The sequence below is a fragment of the Nuphar pumila genome, chromosome 2 (assembly GCF_984573655.1).
Source record: "Nuphar pumila chromosome 2, dmNupPumi1.hap1.1, whole genome shotgun sequence".
Classification (NCBI taxonomy): Eukaryota; Viridiplantae; Streptophyta; class Magnoliopsida; order Nymphaeales; family Nymphaeaceae; genus Nuphar; species Nuphar pumila.
The window spans coordinates 94,215,526-94,233,617 of record NC_143250.1 but is presented as its reverse complement, the minus strand read 5'-3'; the positions used below and the strand labels follow the sequence as shown (position 1 = coordinate 94,233,617).

The following is an 18,092-nucleotide window of genomic DNA, read 5'->3' as shown; positions in this document are numbered from 1 at the left end:
AAGAAGAAAGTAACAACAGGTACCAGTTCAAAAGCAGAAGCTATAAAGCCTGAAAGTCTCTTTGTGGGTACTCCAAAAATCCTACTGTTTTCTGGGATTTCAAGATCTCTCTCTCATAAGTAAAATTATTGGAGGAGAGTAAGCAGCTGGTTGTTTGGTGACATTCCAACAGAGCAGTTATAAGAATTGGAGGGAAGACGAGATGGGTTTTGCTACGGTTGTTGATCTGAAGCCCAGCATCTCCGTTAAGCGACACCTCCGACCCACCACCCTTTCAAGTTCTGCTGCTACCAAACACACCCATGAATGGTACGCAAAATCTCTCTCTCTCTCTCTCTCATTGAGGGTATCGGCGTTTCGTTCATTTAAATGACCAAAATACTCTTTGGTCTTTCAGTTTTAACGTTATAACAGTTGAACAACGAATGGAGACATTTCACTTCTATGGATATTTTTATCATTATGATCTTCTGATGTGAGAGCTTACCCCGACGTACCTGTGGACTGTCATCAACAGAACACGCTATTCAGCACAGATAGGACACTATTCTTGTCCTGGACACACTATCAGGACAACCTTCCTTTCTTTCTTTCTTTTTCTGAATACCATCCCCGTCCACTCCGTTCAGGGGGGTTGTTGATGTGCGGAGCAGCGCGTCCACGCATCTCAATGACTGCACCAGCGTCCCACGCAACGCACAGTTAAATGGCCCATTACTTTTAGGGTGCTGCAATCCGCGTGGAGTGTCCTTGCACGGTAAATGAATCGGACCCCTCGCCCTGGGACGGGTGACGTTACCGCGGTAAAGCGGCGTTTGCGTTGATTTTGGCCTCTGTTTTCCGTGTGAGAAAACGGGTGCCTTGTTTGCATGTGCCTGTGGGTTTCGTGCCATTCCGTGAAAACTCCCTCTTTTCAGTGACATGCAAACGGGCCTTAACTTTCTCTCGTCCCAAACGAACGCAACTCAAAAACATTTCCTTTGAGTGGTTGGACTCACGAAAATGCCTTCGTACCTTTTTTTTTTAAGGCAAACTGGGGTTAGGCAAACTAGGGATGGCAGTACATTGGGGAAAACGGGCCCTACCCCGCCTCGCCTCGCCCCATTTGGACCGGGGATGGAGGGCATGAAACGGGGATGGAGGCAGGGATGAAAATTAAAATTAAAATTAAAATTAAAACTCGTGCAAGGATGGACTTATGCTTTCCCCCGCCCTGCCCCATCCCTGTGCCGATCCTTGCCTTGCCCCCATCCCCAATCCTTCTTTAGGGGTGGCAGTGGACTGAGGGAAAATAGGGCTCCGCCTTGCCTTGCCCCCATTTCTCCGGAAGACATGAAACGGGGATGAAGGTTAAAATAAAAACGGGGATGCAGGGATGGAGGGCAGGATGGGGGTGAGGGTGGAGACCTTGTCCCCCGCCCCCACCCTGGTCCACTGCCATCCCTTAGGCAGACCCCCACCAGTTACACAAGATACATTGGGTTTTGAACTTGCAATGTCCCAACACAAGGTGACGTGCACTAACAGCTCTTACCAAACAGGCAGAGCCCCGTTGGTCATACCTTTTCTCTTCATGCCAAGGAAAAACCTCCACTCACCCATAGTAAAAATGGCAGACTTTTGGCTGGTAAAACTCTTAAGGTTCCCCGGTCACCAGGAGGTAGCAACGGAGGTGAAGCATTTATGGGCACCCTTATACTTTTGCCAAGTTGCATGGAGAGATGTCTTTGGATTCTTTTGGTTGTTTTTTAGGATCTCTCTCTAGATTTTTATTTGCCATAAGATGAATGAACGCTTGATATATGTCACCTCTCACTCCCAAACACTTGCAATGTCATTTGGAATTTATTAGCATTATCTTGTAAAATTGACAATGATATAACAAGGGTGATGATGGGCTTGGTTGGTGTGAATATCACTGTAAAGGAGATGTGTCCCTAATGATCATAGAATTGGGAAGTAAGGACAGAGGTTGTTTGGTAAAAGAAAACTTAAGAAAGAGAGAAATGGGAATCGAAAATTAATGTGGTTCGGCGTTATGCCTACATCCACGGGAAAACGAGCACTTCAGTCATCAACTTAACAGGTTCCCATCCCACCCACGGGTTATATATAAAGGTCGTCATCGATGACAGCATTACCCTTGATAAGGAGGATAATGCTGCGTGCATAGTGGGACCAGCTGTACAAATACTTCTGAGATTTTGAAAATATTGCAAATAATATTGTCTTTCCACAATAGTAAAAAAAACATGAAAATGTCATGAAGTTTTCAAAATATCACCAGAACACATTGTTGCAACATTTTCACAAGTTTTTTTTTTTTCAAAAAAAAATCATATTTTCATACATTTCAAGCCTGCTTTTTTTATAGCAATACAAAGCCTACTATTTCTTATCTTTTTATTTTTTTTGAGATTACTATCTTTTTTATTACTTCTATATTTCTTAGTTTTTAAAACTTCCAAGATTTTGCTGAGATTTAAAAAAAAAAACATTTTTTAAAGAACTTTAAAAAAAAAACCCTTGCCAAGAAATCACTGAAAATCATATTGGTGAAAAAAACTCCATATCAGTCATTATATTATAAACATGTTTCACTGCCAAAGTCATATAGATAACTATTACTACACACCCAATATGGCAATAGTATAGGATTGCACATATTATAGGTAAAAGTTGAAGTCCCGCCAGTAACCGACATGAAATTCATATTTAACACAAAAATGGAAAAACAAATAAGAATTGAAATCTTAAGGGTGTTTTGGTCACTTGGTGCACCCTATCCTCTGATATAGCAGGTCTATAAAGTGTCTTCCATTAGAACCTAAACCAATACTCAGTGTGATAAAGGCCTACTAACATGGTAGCTTTCAGTTGGCTTTCCAGACTGTTGTCAACCACTGGGAGATACATGAAAAATGTTGGCACAGATCAATCAGCCATCTCAGTCGTTTTCTTCTGTTCTTTTTTCTTCTTTTTTCCTGTTTATTTCTCACACCGTGCATTTCATCCTGACTGCAGGCCGCTTTCAGACGTTTCCAGTGATCTTACAGTTGAAGTACACGCAGCCAAATTCTTCCTCCACAAGGCATCTCTCTCTCTCTCTGTGTGTGTGTGTGTGTGTTTGTGTGTGCAAGGAGGAGCAGTGGAGAAACAAGGAATCCAAACTAGTAAATCCACATATACCTCCTTTCTATACACAACCATATTTTGTGTGTGTGAAGCATATGCTGTTCTTGCATAGGTGACCAAAATATGTCCACCACCCTTGCAAAGTAATTGTTTCCTTTACTTTGCTGTATTGGAAGTCTTTCCAGAATTATTAGTAATTACTGATTCCAAACTGTAATGAGGAACTAATAAGTGTTCTTTAAGGAAAAACATCAGGAATCAAGGATCTAAGAGGGATTTTCGTCGAATTTGATCTGGTGCCACTGATTGGCAGCAGTCCTTACTCAGTAAATATTTCTCTTCTGCAAAATTGTGCACAACATGTGGCATTTGCAATACTGGCCTGCCTTCTGCTCACTATTTCCCGGTCCCCATAATTTCTGCCCAACAACTCTCTTCCAGACTTTTATAAGGGTTAAAATGAATCACGCATTTTGGCCTTTTGATCCCATGAATAACTAATTTTGGCTTTTTGACCCCATAATGTAGGGTTGATCTCAAAAGATATGCATATGTAAATATGACTCTCTGCAGAATGATCATAAAAACTAACTAGCTTTTCCTTACCCCAGTTTCCTCTGGTATCTCGATGTGGGAAGATTCAAAGAATGCTGACTGAAGCAAAGGATTTGAGATTATCAAGGATAAGCATTGATGCATTCCCAGGTGGACCAGAAGCTTTTGAGCTAGCAGCAAAGTTCTGCTACGGCATAAATATTGAGATCACAATAAACAACGTTGCTATGTTGAGATGTGCAACTCATTACCTAGAAATGACAGAGGACTTCGCAGGGAAGAACTTGGAATCTCAAACGGAGAATTATCTAAGAGAAGTTGTGTTCCCAAGCATTTCAAATTCTGTTGTTGTCCTTCATCAGTGTGAAACTCTACTCCCAGTTGCAGAAGATATTAAAATTATCAACAGAATCATCAATGGGATTGCATCAAATGTCTGCAAAGAGCAGCTGACTTCTGGGTTATCAAGACTTGAACAAAACTTTCTGACTAAAAATATCGATTCAGAAATGGATACTTTACCAGATTGGTGGGGCAACGGTCTTACGAAGTTAAGTATTGACTTCTTCCAAAGAGTTGTATCAACACTGAAGTCTAAGGGACTGAAACAGGATTTCATCAGTAAAATTCTGATCAGCTACTCCCAGAACTCTCTTCAAGGAGGACCCTTGGATATGGAGATTCAAAAGAAACAGAGACATATAATTGAAACAATAGTTGGATTACTGCCAACACAGTCGAGAAACAGCCCAGTGCCAATAGCATTCCTCTCCGGTTTGCTTAAAATGGCAATAGTAGCATCTGCATCATCAACTTGCAGATCAGATTTGGAGAGGAGAATTGGCCTGCAGTTAGACCAAGCAATTCTTGAAGATATCCTCATCCCTACCAGCCCATCTAATGGCAATTCCACATCGTTTGACACAGACTCAGTTCAAAGAATTATCTCCACTTTTCTCAACTTGGATGATGAAGAAGATAATGATAACCTCCTTCAAGCAGAGTTCAATGCAGGCTATGAGTTTGATAGTCCAAGATCTCCTAAGCAGAGTTTGATTTTTAAGGTATCCAAGCTATTGGACAGCTATCTTGCAGAGATTGCAATGGATTCAAATTTGACTCCCGCAAAGTTCATTGCCATGGCTGAGCTACTTCCGGACCATGCAAGAATTGTTAGTGATGGACTCTACAAAACCATTGATATCTTTCTCAAGGTATCTGTCTATACATCCACATATCATCTCTACATTTCTTATCAAAATGGATTTTTCCTTTCTGTAAGAAAGTCACTTAATGGGGTTCAATTTGTCAACCGGTCTGGTTTGGTTAGGACCCAGGTGTGACCAAACCCAGACTTGATTTAAGATGCTGGTACCGGGTCCGAACTTGAGTCCAATCGGACCTACCATAAGAGAAACCATACTGGACCCTATAATGATTACATGAACCAGACCCAGACCATACCTGGTAAAATAAATTTTGTTTTATTATCTTTTTTACATTGAAAAGTTGCGGATCTGAGTCCGAACTCGGGTCAGGCCTGGGTCTGGTATGAAATTTCATAAACCATACCCGGCTCCATGTACTAATTGGATCCTTTGAATCTGACCCGGATTCTAATCGGACCTCCTTGTTTATCACCAAATCTTGACCCTATAGGATTTGGTACAGGTTGGAGTCGGGTCAAACCCGACCCATTGACACCCCTAGGTTCAAACCTTCTTTCACATATTCAAAATCTTGGAAATCTAGATTTTAAGTTCTGGCTTACATTTCTTCCCCACCTGATAACACTGGAAGCTCTTAAAGATAAAAAATCAGGAAGCTTTCTTCATCAGATGCTCCAAGTTCCATAGTTTCTAGGTGCTCTTGGACGTGAACTACCCTGCTTTGAGGTTTTCAGAACCCCATGGACAAAATTCATCCATTTCCTTCTATCTAGAGCCAGAAACTCCCTGATAGATTAATCACAGTTTTCATATTTTAAGAAACCTAAAATCCAGTCTTTTGTTCCACAATAGACTTCAAGGTTTTCACTATAGCTTCAGAGACCAATAAAAAGATTTTGATACCATTATCTGCTTTCTGCTAATAAGATGAAAATTTTCAGTTGCTTAATGAAAGCTGATGCTTCACTATATGTATACTCTATCCTCTCTAATTTGTTGAGGATTTGACAAATCAATGTACCACAATATTTCTGTCTAGCTATGTCACAGGGACTCTTCAACTAGGTGCTGCACCCGCACCCGATGTGGTCAACCTGACCCTGGGTGCAGTCAATGCACTCAGAGTCATTTATGTCCAACTTTTGGACTTTATATATATATATATATATATATATATATATATATATATATATATATATATATATAATTTTTTATATTTTTGCCGCACCCCTGCACCCAAGTTTTTTGAAAGTGCCCCACACCCGCACCCGCACCCACACCCACACCCGCACCCGCACCCGCACCCGCACCCGCACCCGCACCCGCACCCGCACCCGCACCCGCACCCGCACCCGCACCCACACCCGCACCCGCACCCATGTGACATAGCTGTCTAGAATACGGTAGGCTACTCCTGATGGTGAATTCATTAATATTCCCAAGTGGGATTCAAACCTCCAATCAGTTAGTTAATAGCTGACCACTCTACCACTAAAATACTAAGGAGCAATGGGAGGTTAGATCCAATATAGTTCAACTCCTGTTCTCAATGCATGATAATATGAGCCGGAAGCTTCCCCCATAACTCCCAGAACTTCTTCGTTGTGGCTCCATTCCGTGCCTCATTTTGTAGGAAACCTCAAAGGGGCTCTATTTCATTTTAATCTATCCATATTCCAATTTTATTCAGATCCCTTTGGTTTGAATATCATTTAGTCGAAGACGACTATCACAGACAATAAGAGATGTCATTTCCATTTATCTCTTTCTATTTCTATGAAAGGTAAAAGATTATCACAAAATAATCGATAGTCAGATTTATTAGAGATTTCTAACTAGAAGACTAAAGTTACTCTATTTCCCTTTTCTCTAGATACTTCCACTGAATATACCCAAAGAACAATTCTTTTTCCTCTTCTAAATTTCTCACAACGCATGTTTTCCTTTTTCAGGTTCATCCTAATATCAAGGAATCGGAGCGTTACTGCCTCTGCAAAACCATTGACTGTCAAAAGCTATCCCAAGATGCCTGCACCCATGCTGCTCAGAATGAGAGGTTACCTGTACAAATGGCAGTGCAAGTTCTGTACTTTGAACAGATCAGGCTTCGAAATGCCATGCATGGAGAGGACCATCATCATCATCTCTTCTTTGGTTCCACTGGCTCTCAGCAAAACCCCCACAAACTGAGCAGTGGTGCAGGTAGTGGTGCCATATCACCAAGGGACAATTATGCTTCTGTAAGAAGAGAAAACAGAGAGCTGAAGATGGAGATAGCAAGGATGAGGATGAGGCTGACTGACTTGGAAAAGGATCATGTGTCAATCAAACAAGAACTTATCAAATCAAATCCAGTTAACATGCTCAACTCCTTTGTGAGAAAACTGAGCAAACTCAATGCTCTGTTTCGAAAAGACAGCAAGTCCATCAGTTCAAGGAAATCACATGTGGATGTTCGTTTTCTGTTTCAGAAGCGACGGCGTCATTCTGTTTCTTGATAATGAGTGATTAAAAAAAATTGTAACAAGTCAATGTGTGATAACAAGTAGATATTGTCTTTTTTCATTTGTTTTTCTTCTTTTGCTTATTGAACTCTTTGTGGACCAAGCTTGGTAGTGCCAACTATCTCAAAAAGTGTGGGTTTTCCCTAACAAAAAATCAAGGAAGCAGCATTAACACTGATAAGAGGGGCATGCCACAAATAAAATAATGGTGTTCATTGAAGAGTAGGATGCAAATGGGTTGGATTTGTTTTTGTTGCAGGCTTACTGAATCTGACGTAATTGGATTCAGAGTTGGACTCAGGTTCTGATGGAAAAAGGATAGTACCACATCAAGAATTGACTAGCATAAAATAGCAAATTGGACAGAATTTTACATATAATCACATTTGGGCATCACTCGGGTTTAGATTTGGTTTGGAACCAGATGTAATACCCTAAACTGAATCTGATTCTGATTGGTAACAGAATCCTTCTTGCTTTACCAAATCCAACTAAATGAATTTGGATTAGAACAGATATTCAACCCAAATCTGAAGAACATTGAAGAGGGCAGTGTGCTACAACATCCTACAGGTGATATCATTTTCCTGAAAAGGTTATGACTATTTTGTTAATTTCCCTATATACCACCTAACTTTTTATAATTGGCAACACTGGATGGCTTGATTTTTATGTACAATATGTGATCACCCTATAACCTTGAAGTTTATGCACTATATGTGATCACCCTATAAACACCCACCAAAAAATGCCTGGATTGTTATTATTGATGCTAACTTTTGAGTACCATAAAAGGTACGCCCATGATCATCTTAGACATCTCAATCTACAATAGTCAGTTAAAAATTAAAATCCATTATTTATCCCCTTTCACGTTAATTAATCAAATGCTTTCTTTTCAGACTGCATATAATTACCAATCCAACTTAGATTGCTTGGAAATTGAAAGACAGATAAAAGCATATGGTAAACGAGAGAGGAAGGTTGAGAAATGTTGCAATAATGAAATTCTGCAATTTCTTATAATGATAATACAATATCCCAACTCACACTGTATCTACAGTGACCATATTATTGCTGCTTGATTGCTGTTCCTGAGCATGCATTTTTCTACTCTTATTCAATCTTAGGGATGATGCTCTTTTCCTCAACTATGTTGCATGAACTTATCCGGTCTTATAGCCGCGATGTCGGATGTTCAACCTTTGCATCCTGCAGCAGTATTATCCAGTTACTCATCCAATATAATATGACTTGTGAAACTCTCTTTCATGACTTGGTATACAGCACAAGATTAGATGCCTCAGGCAACAACATCACCCGTTGGCTCTTGCGAGTTGCACAAAGTTAATAAGATCTACTTTGAGGTCCCACAGATCAATAATGAAATATGGTGACAGCAACATGAAATTGTGATGCTAATGACAACAATGACAATGAAAAAATGGCAATGATGCAAATGATTCTTACCAGAGAAATTCCCTTCGCTGCTCTTTCCTCTAAGTAAGCACAAGGTTTAAAGAATCTGCCATATGTTACTGACCACTCATTTAACCTTGAGACAATGTATTTGGATCCAAATGAGCCAGCCCAATGCATAACTCCTCCCCTGGAACAAGATAATAAGATCAAAACTGGAGTTACTTCTGCAGCATGTTAAAGTGAAAGTTCATATCATATAGGAAGGACTGAACCACCTGTACGGAGGGAAACCCATTCCCATAACTGAAGCAACGTCAAGGTCAGATGATTTTACTGTTATACCCTCTGCAAGAACACGGCAGGCCTCATTTACCACAGGAAAGAAAACCATCTCCACAATATCTCTGTCTTGCAGTTTCAGTGGCTGCAACCAACAAGAGAAAGATACTTCATTAATGTCACAAACTAATAACATCAAACCTTACTGAAGAACTGTGGCATGTGACTTAGGAATCAGCAACCTAAATCACAACATGTTGCTAGTTAGTCAAGTGCATGATTCGATGGTCGCCTCAAGTTGGTGATTATTATTATACATCCCAAGCAATATCACTTTCCCACATTCTGTATAACAAAACTTTTACCTTTGCATCCTTCATAAGTCCAGCAATACTCCGTGACTTCTCAATATACTTCTTTATTTCAGGGTCTGAAGTGGCCTTGCGCCTTTCATCATATATATAGAAGCCTTTGCGTGTTTTTTCACCTAAAAAGAGCCATCATTCAATTAAAAGATTCTCTAGAAAATCATAAAGTCAATCACAAACAAAAATGCCAAAATTTTCAAAAACTGAGTTGATGCTTACCAGCTCTCTTGTCTTCAAGCATGAGAGGTACAAGCATGGACTTGTAAACTCTATCAGGAAAATTCTCAAGGTATTGGATACCAGTTGCAACTCCTATGTCAAAGCCTACCAGATCAGTGAGCCTGCATCAGGAAGAAATGGCCACCATTTTTTAGGAGAGCTTATAACTACTCTTTTTCAAGGGAATTGCAAACTAAGGCCTTCGGCTGGGATACGGCAACTCAAGGCTGAATCTCTAAACTATCAGGCTTTCAATTCACTCGAGTACAAAAATATAATTAGTTTCAATTTGACTCAGCTGAGTCCCACGTCTCATGTCCCCGGAATATCAAACACATGCTCAAGTGGATTGAGTTTCAAGTTAAATCGCTGCCTCAAGCCAAACAACAGGCCCGAGTTCTTTGACTAAATCTTGAAAGTTGAAATATTTGCACAAGTTATTTACAGAAGCACATGAATTTTGTATTCCTAGTTAGAAGTGTCTTTCATTTTGATGTACCTGAATGGCCCCATTGGCATTCCAAATTTGGTAATCACATGATCAATGTGATAAACATCAAGACCACGGTCGACTAATAGAAGAGCTGACTGTGTATAGGGAAAGAACATCCTGTTCACAGCAAAGCCAGTGCAGCTTCCAACCACAATAGGGGTTTTGCGTATCTTCTTGCCCACATCTATCAAATCAACAATTACTTGTGGGGATGTATGATGGCTACGGACTATTTCCAAGAGTGGCATAACATGGGCAGGACTGCAATAATAGCACTATCAGCTGGTCAAAAGATGAAATGAAACCAACACAGAAGCTTCTCAAAAAACATAATTACCTAAAAAAGTGTGCCCCAACTATTCGACCACCAGACTTGGTCTTTTCGCCAATCAAATTCAAGTCTATTGTAGATGTATTGCTTGCAAGAATGCAATGTGATGGGCAATATTTTTCAAGGTCAGCAAAAATTTGTTGCTTCAACGTCACATTTTCAATGACAGCCTGCTCAAAGACATTTTGCTTAATGAATTGATAGAAGCAACAGAAAAACAATTCACACAATGTGTTTCGCATCACCTCAATAACAAGGTCAACATCTTTAAAGCTTTCATAGTCAAGAACACCCTTGAGAAGAGAGAATGTTTGCTCAAACTTTGCTTGGGTCATTTTTCCTTTTTTTACGCGGCTTTGCAGATTTGCTGAAAATATCCATATGACACAGATTTTGCACAATACGTTCATTTATCAACAGCTAAATTTGACAGTTTGATTGAAATTAATTTATTGTGAGCACTTAATGCAAAAGCATCACATCACTAACCTATCACTTTATCTATTCCTGCCTGCAGAAACTGGGCATTTACTTCCTTGAGGATTACAGGGTAGTTGCTCAATATCAAGGCAGTTGCTATTCCAGAGCCCATCAAACCCCCACCAAGAACGGCAACTTTTCTTACTTTCCTTGGAACCAAGCCCAGATCAGTAACCCCAGGAACCTGTGATCTCATAAAAAGGAAATGCAGGTTACGTATACATGTATTTACATGGATGAACCTACAAATATGGGCATATCAAAGATATTCAATTCAACCACAGGGCAATAAAAGGCTGGCTGGCCTGGTCTAATGAATCATAGCCACCATCATGGGCGAAGGGATTCGAGCATGGTAGACAATGTGCAGAGGCCAAACATGTCAGGTTTCTTCTCCTTTTTATCGTGTAGGGCTGCACAGTGCACACCCACATAACCGAAACCAAACCTGCATTCTTCAAGCTCGGTCAACTAAGCTTAATTGACCTCAAGCTTGAGTCAGCTATGCATGAGTGGAGCAAAGCCGAGCCTTTTCATAAATCCTTTCTTTATTCTTTATAGTGGAGTGACTGCAGGTTTTGGATCCATAACCTCTCAAAAATTCACCGTTACACAACCCTTGATGAAATAAGCAATACATATTATGTGATAAATACAGTTTAGTATTTACATAACATTTTAAAAAAGCTTTAATAAAGCCAAACTCAAGGATCCATTTTCAGCTCATTCAAGTAAATGAGCCTAAAAGCATGCTTGAGTTTGGCTCGTTTAGCCAAACAAGCAAGCCCAAGCCAAGCCTTAACAAGCCAAAACTTGAACTTTCCCATGCTTCCAGTGAGAAGTTCAGCTTGTTGCACAGCCTTATGTTTTTGTTGGTCTGTGTGTGTGTGTGCGTGTGTGTGTGTGCATGTGTGCGTGTGTGTGTGTGTGTGTGTGTGGTGTGTGAATGAGAGAGAGAGGAATAAGGAGAATTATCAGCACCATTCTGAGCCATTATTGATTTTAATGTTTACAAGTGTCAGTGAAGAATATGAAGCAGGGATCATGACATGCTTCAGACCAGTTTGTTAAGACAAAGCTGGCTTGGACCAGTCACTACTTATCTTGGTCCAACATAAAGACCAGACGATGATCACCCTAATTCCATTGTACATGCATCAAATTATAGGAATACCTTTGAGGTTGCACTCTGAGCGAAAAAAAAGTGAACCAAGCTCTTGGCAGTGTCAGAAACAATAAGCTCCTGAGATGCGTAAACCTCCTGCTAAGCCACAAGGAATATCAAGGTTTAAATGGTCCTATGTTTTTCAAACATCAAAATTAAAGGGAATACAAAAGTAATAGGACTGATATCAACCTTCCAAAGTCCTGCAACAGGACCAGATACAATTCCCTCTTCAATAACATCAATGCAAATCAATGGATGTTGGAGATTTGGAGCCCGTTTCTGTGTTTGAGCCCTTGCAAACTTAAGTACTTCCCTCGCCTCCTCAAGGGGTTCAAGTTTGTCATTTTTGTAAAGACTGATAACTTTTGGTCTTCTATATTCAGCAATCTCAAGTGCCCATTGGCGTGCCCTTGCCACAATTTCCTCTGGTTTAGCTATTTCATCAACAAGGCCTGCATTAAGAGCTTCCTGTCCTCTTATTGGTTTTGACAACTGTGGGAGGATAAGTAGTAGTTTAGGTGATTTGCCAGAAAAAGTGAATCTAACTGAGATTAACAAACAAAGGATTCATTTCATGATGATGTACCAAAATCATCTCGAGTCCCTTGGTGAGGCCCACTAGTCGAGGAAGTCGTTGTGTACCTGGTATCATGAGCCTTGATTAAATCAACCAACAAAGATAAGGTGCTAACAAAAGCCATAAAAACTTCCACGCTTTGATAGTGGTTTTTTCTTACATTAATTTGAACATAGAAGATAGAATATTGGTGAGTGAAATTAAAATTACTTGGCTGCTACAGAGCTAGTTGGATCTTCATTAATTTTTTCAAGTGAAGTTATGGTACCTGATATTCTGGTGATACAGAAAGTCATTTTGATTATTAGGTAAGTGTGGTTGATCGCTTTTGGACATATGGAAGGGTGCCAGGCTCAAGCATTTAGTATTTTATGAATGTTAGTAACTTAATGAAGCAAATCAATCACTTATCTATGTTGATTAGGGATTTTCCAAGGACAACACAAGTGCTGAGAAGTGATCTTAGAGTCAAAATAGTCATTTACTAATTGGTGTTAGTTTTGCGGCCGATATACATAAATCTTTTGAAATATTTTTAAGGTTTTGTTCATATAAATAAAATGTTAATGAAGAAAATCCTCTCTATTAACATTTTATTTATTGCAAAAGGTCTTTCACAGGCATCTACAGGAAGCAGATTCCATCCTTTTCTTTTTTGTGCAATTATGGTGTTTCACAAGAGTCTTTAAGAAAAAAGAAAATGTTTCATGTTTGACTAATAAGATGCTTCCAATAGCTTGAAGACATGAATTACCATCTGGTTCCTCTTTTACAAAGAAAAACACCAAATCCAATAATATTTTTTATGAAAAATAACTTCCAAGTTCCAACATGTCTAAATTCATATACCAGCAGAAATAATATTTGACGCATATACTTCAAAGTGCAATCTTAGTCATTATAACAAAAACAACCCCATAAATCAAGGATGAACTTTTGTTGAAGAATTGCCTCCAAATCCAGGAATTATTCCCAGTTGAAGTTCTGGCAAACCTAGTTGAGCAGAAGAGGTTGAAATGCGTCCATGGCATGCCTGATTAACACACAGACAAACAGTATAACTAGTGAAGAAATAGGTATTACACCAAGAAAACCAAAAAGAAAAACAAAGTGTATACCATTGCAATCTCGAGCCCACCACCAAGCGCAATTCCATCAATAGCAGCCACTGAAGGTTTCCTTGCACCTACATCAGGGAACAATAAATAATGCTACAACCTTGCAAAGATAAAGCCAATGTGAGAACGGTAAGCACTACCTTCCAACGTGTCTGTTATAAGATCTATTGATATCAAACCTGGTTTCGGCTGTTCAACTGAACAAACATGCACAAATATTTTACCATAAGCAGCAGCAACTTTGGCTTCACAATTACAAATAAACATTTTACATACTAGTCTTCTGTTGCACTCCCTCAATGGTAGTAATATCAGCACCTCCAGAAAACTTTCCATTTGCACCTGATCAACCAAAGATAACAAGGCACATGCAGATCAATCAACATCTGTTCTCACCAAAGATAAATCATATTTAGTTCTTCATTACCTGTAATCACAATTGCCTTTACATCATTTCTTTCCAATGCTTGCTCGTAGTTCTCTTTCAAGCTGTACAACACTGGACAAAGAAAAAATAACAAAACACGATTTAAAGGAATCAACTAAGCATTACCAAAGCCATATAACAATCATAGGAAATAACAGCAACAACAGTATCAATAATTTGATAAATAATAGTTAAAGAGGGAAAAGCATGATGACAATATTCATGAAGGTCATCACATCACATACCCAAAAATGCAAATTGGTGTGTTCTTTTTCAAATAAAACATGTTTCCACAAATTGGTGCTGTAAGTATGCTAGTTGATAAGTTGCACAGAGCCTCTTTGGATGTGAGAATGATTAGCTGATATAATGAGGAGGAGAGCATATGTATTGCAAAAGAAAGTATTAATAAAAAAGAAGGGAAGTAAAGGTAAAATACATTGATCGGTTTAGTATTGGGTATATAATAATACAGTAGGCATTTTAGTTACTAAGGTAACATAGTCTAGAAAAAAATACAAAAAAATTGCTTGAAACTGAGTAACAAATAAGACCAAAAAAAAAACTGTTAACAGTTGACACCTACATAATATTGTCAAAGTGCAAACAGTGAAATATCAAACAAGTAATAATGCAAAATAAGCATATCCATAGCTTAGAATAAAGGATCAGGAACCAAGAATGCATAAATGAGAGGGAGTAGAAGAGAAGCACGATATATCTATCATAAAAATCAAGAAACGACAAATATGGAAACATGGAGAGAAAGAGAGAGTACAATATAAACAAAAAAACGGAAGTGTGTGTCTGTGCATATCTTTTGGTGTCTGTGAGTAGTGTGTATCACATGCATGGGTATGCTCATATCATTAGAAAATTTTGTTTGATACTTAGCCTGTTGTTTTACTTTCTTCTTTGTCAGTTCTCACTGCATTTAGAGCTTGCATTGATGTAAAATCTTCCACAAAAGGTACGATCAATGTTGTGAATAGCATTGAGGCATAACGAGGCGTAAGACCCACTTATGAAGCGAGGCATAAGCCTCGAGGTGTAAGGCGTAAGCTTCACAAAAATGTTAAAAAATTGACCAAATTAAAAAAAACAAAAATAAAGATGCAGCATTTATGTACTGTTAATGAATAATTGGATGTTTTAATAAACAATCTTCAAGAAAATCACAATAACTAGCAAGAATCACTCTACATATTTGTTGATGCATCATTGGGTACGATCATTATGGTGATTGATTTTCCAGAAAGAGAACACACTTTACAACTATACTTTAGTGTAAGTTGATTATCAGTCTAAGGGGAACAAATTTGGAGAATTCTTCTTCTTCTTCTTCTTCCTCTGATAGCAGTTTTGTCCAATAGTTACTTGCATAGAGTGTTTCAGGTCATAACTAAACAAGTGGGCAAAGACTCTCGTATGCTAGGCTAGGTTTATTTGATCTAAAAAAAAGACCTTGGTGGCTTGGTACACTAGAAACACTGATTCAAGGGTTGCGAGTTGAAGCATGAAGTAGATAGACCAGGTAACAACAGCTTTGACACTATTAAAAGAAAATCATATGCCCCATGAACAATAAGCTCTTGGGAATATCATATTCTTTCTCATATTTTCCCGTCCACGCTATCAGTCCTCTTACAAACTCTACAAAATCATAAGCATTAATTCCTAATAAGTATAATTATTTTTCCTTGGATAAGTCTTGGTGTAAGGTTCACGCACCACAGACTTGGTATGAATGAGTGAAAATCTCATTACTCATGCAATTTTATGTAAATTTGACTGCACAGATGGATTTTTCATAGTTAATCTTCAGAGTATACTTTGAACCAATAAAACATAGTCTAAAAAATAAAGAATAATCAAACAAATCCATATTGCACCAAAAAAGTCACTATGCAAGAAAAAAGACAAAAAAAGGCATGCCAGACTCAAATGGACCAAACCGTTAGATGAAAGACATGATCTGCGCTACGTAGACCATGCTAAACCCATCTGCATGGTGCAATTCTACTTGGGAATGCGTGAATATGTGACATTCGACTCAATGACACAGTATCGATATCAGCACCAAAGATTTATCCCTTTTCCTTGTTTTGTTAAAGAAGAAAAATAAAGAAGCTTCAACAAGTACCGTCAGGCACTAGGAAAACCAATCACCCAATCAAACATATCTTATGGGTTTTCAACTCAAAAACAAACAATTCGAATATGTTTTGACGCTTTCAAAAAGTTACTGCCCAAAAAATGAAAGGTATGAAACCACAATATATAGAAATTGAATTTAAAATAATATAAATAATATTAGTATTAATATTAATAATGTCCTAATTTAATCTAGCCTGATACCAACCATAATAGACACCATAAATTTGTATCCGGCGACCTTCCACTAGAGGATTGTCTTTTTCTATGTGTTTTCTGGAATACTTCACTCCGATAATTACTGAAATAAACTCAAAAATAGAACATCCAAATACCGTATAAATAAACAAACAACAAAAGACCACTATATATTAAAAGAATCCTTAAATTTTGAGCCAAAATAAGAAAACCAACATCATGGTCAACTAAAAAAAATAAAAATTAAAAATTAAAAAATAATAAATAAAAAAATAAAAATAATAGATCCCATCCTACAAAAAAGCAATATAACAGCGCAGGAACAAGTAAGAAACTGGTCAAACAATTGACCATGTTAGTGAATAGAAGAAATTTTTCGAAATTAATCTCAGTGAAAAACACCAATATCCTCAAATATAAAACCATAAAAAAAAGGAATCATACAAAGAAACGCCCATAATCGTTATAAACAAATTAACCTCCCCCATCCCAAAAAAAGAAGAAGAAATGGGTAGGCAGAAATCGATATGAACAAAGAAGAGTTGGTACCAGGGATCGACAACGAGTTAACGGGCGGATTGATGATGGTGATCACGGCGACCCCATCGGCACCAACCTCCATCTGAGTCCTTCCCTTCCCATCCATCTAGTGGAATTACGGACTGCAGCACCAGAGAGAGAGAGAGAGAGAGAGAGAGAGAGAGAGAGAGAGAGAGAGTGTGCGAACGTGTGAGAGAACGAAGAGAAGAAGAGAAGGTCCCCAAATGAATTTCTCTCGAATCTCGATGGTGAATGTCAGAAGCAATTAAAGCAGGACGGTGAGAGTTTGTTGTGGTGAAACGGCCGTTTTTTAAGGTGGCGGTGACTGTGACGCAGACATACGGATAATCGCAAATATCTTAAAATATTACGTTATTTTGGCGTACGTTCTAAAACGGTCTAATTATCGGCATATTCATAACGTCAAGTAGGGATGTGAACGGGTCGGAACTGAACCCAGATCCTACTTAGCTTAAAACCTAATATTTACGCTTAATGGGTTTGGTCTTTTAATCGGATTCAAGTTTGGGTTTGAATGCAAAACTTAATGTAACACTTTTGATTTCCAAAACAAAATTTTATCCCAATTTTATAGATATTTTTTCTTTGCAGTAAAATTTTAAAAAAACTTTAACAACGAAAATAGACGATAGATAGTCATCAATTTGAGATTGGGCAAGTCACAGGTATGTGGCTAATCACTCATTGTCCACCAAAATATTTTATTTAAGCAAACCAAAATGAGTTATTTATTATAAACAATATTGTTTGGTAAAATAGTACTAGATAAAATTAGGTTTGTAAACGAAATGTCCAACAGAGTCTCGAGAAACCTTGAATCTGTATCTCCCATAAAACGAGGTCAGAACTATTCTTGGTCTGGTAGAAAAAATTAAATTCTAACAAGTATAATACGTTGAAGATATAAAAAGTTACTTCAGGCTGCAGTTAAATT

The 18,092-nt window shown here is 38.3% G+C and overlaps 2 protein-coding genes across 2 annotated transcripts; one reads left to right on the top strand and one right to left on the bottom strand.

The window, feature by feature from the left end:
* The first annotated feature begins 202 nt into the window (after window positions 1-202).
* LOC149846188 (BTB/POZ domain-containing protein At1g03010-like) lies at window positions 203-7,357 on the top strand. The gene is made up of 4 exons (XM_089997869.1): window positions 203-309; window positions 3,025-3,091; window positions 3,747-4,904; window positions 6,812-7,357. The coding sequence occupies exons 1-4, from the start codon at window positions 203-205 to the stop codon at window positions 7,355-7,357; spliced, it is 1,878 nt and encodes a 625-aa protein (XP_089853995.1).
* Window positions 7,358-8,347: 990 nt separating this feature from the next.
* Window positions 8,348-17,375, bottom strand: LOC149846187 (peroxisomal fatty acid beta-oxidation multifunctional protein MFP2-like). Its single transcript, XM_089996228.1, has 18 exons — window positions 17,147-17,375; window positions 14,246-14,317; window positions 14,095-14,160; window positions 13,959-14,015; window positions 13,819-13,886; window positions 13,652-13,733; window positions 12,710-12,765; window positions 12,313-12,615; window positions 12,130-12,216; window positions 10,965-11,139; window positions 10,721-10,842; window positions 10,482-10,645; window positions 10,151-10,405; window positions 9,652-9,773; window positions 9,430-9,551; window positions 9,061-9,209; window positions 8,834-8,972; window positions 8,348-8,575 (listed from the first exon to the last, which is right to left on the bottom strand). The coding sequence occupies exons 1-18, from the start codon at window positions 17,241-17,243 to the stop codon at window positions 8,540-8,542; spliced, it is 2,172 nt and encodes a 723-aa protein (XP_089852354.1). The 5' UTR covers window positions 17,244-17,375; the 3' UTR covers window positions 8,348-8,539.
* Window positions 17,376-18,092: the final 717 nt, after the last annotated feature.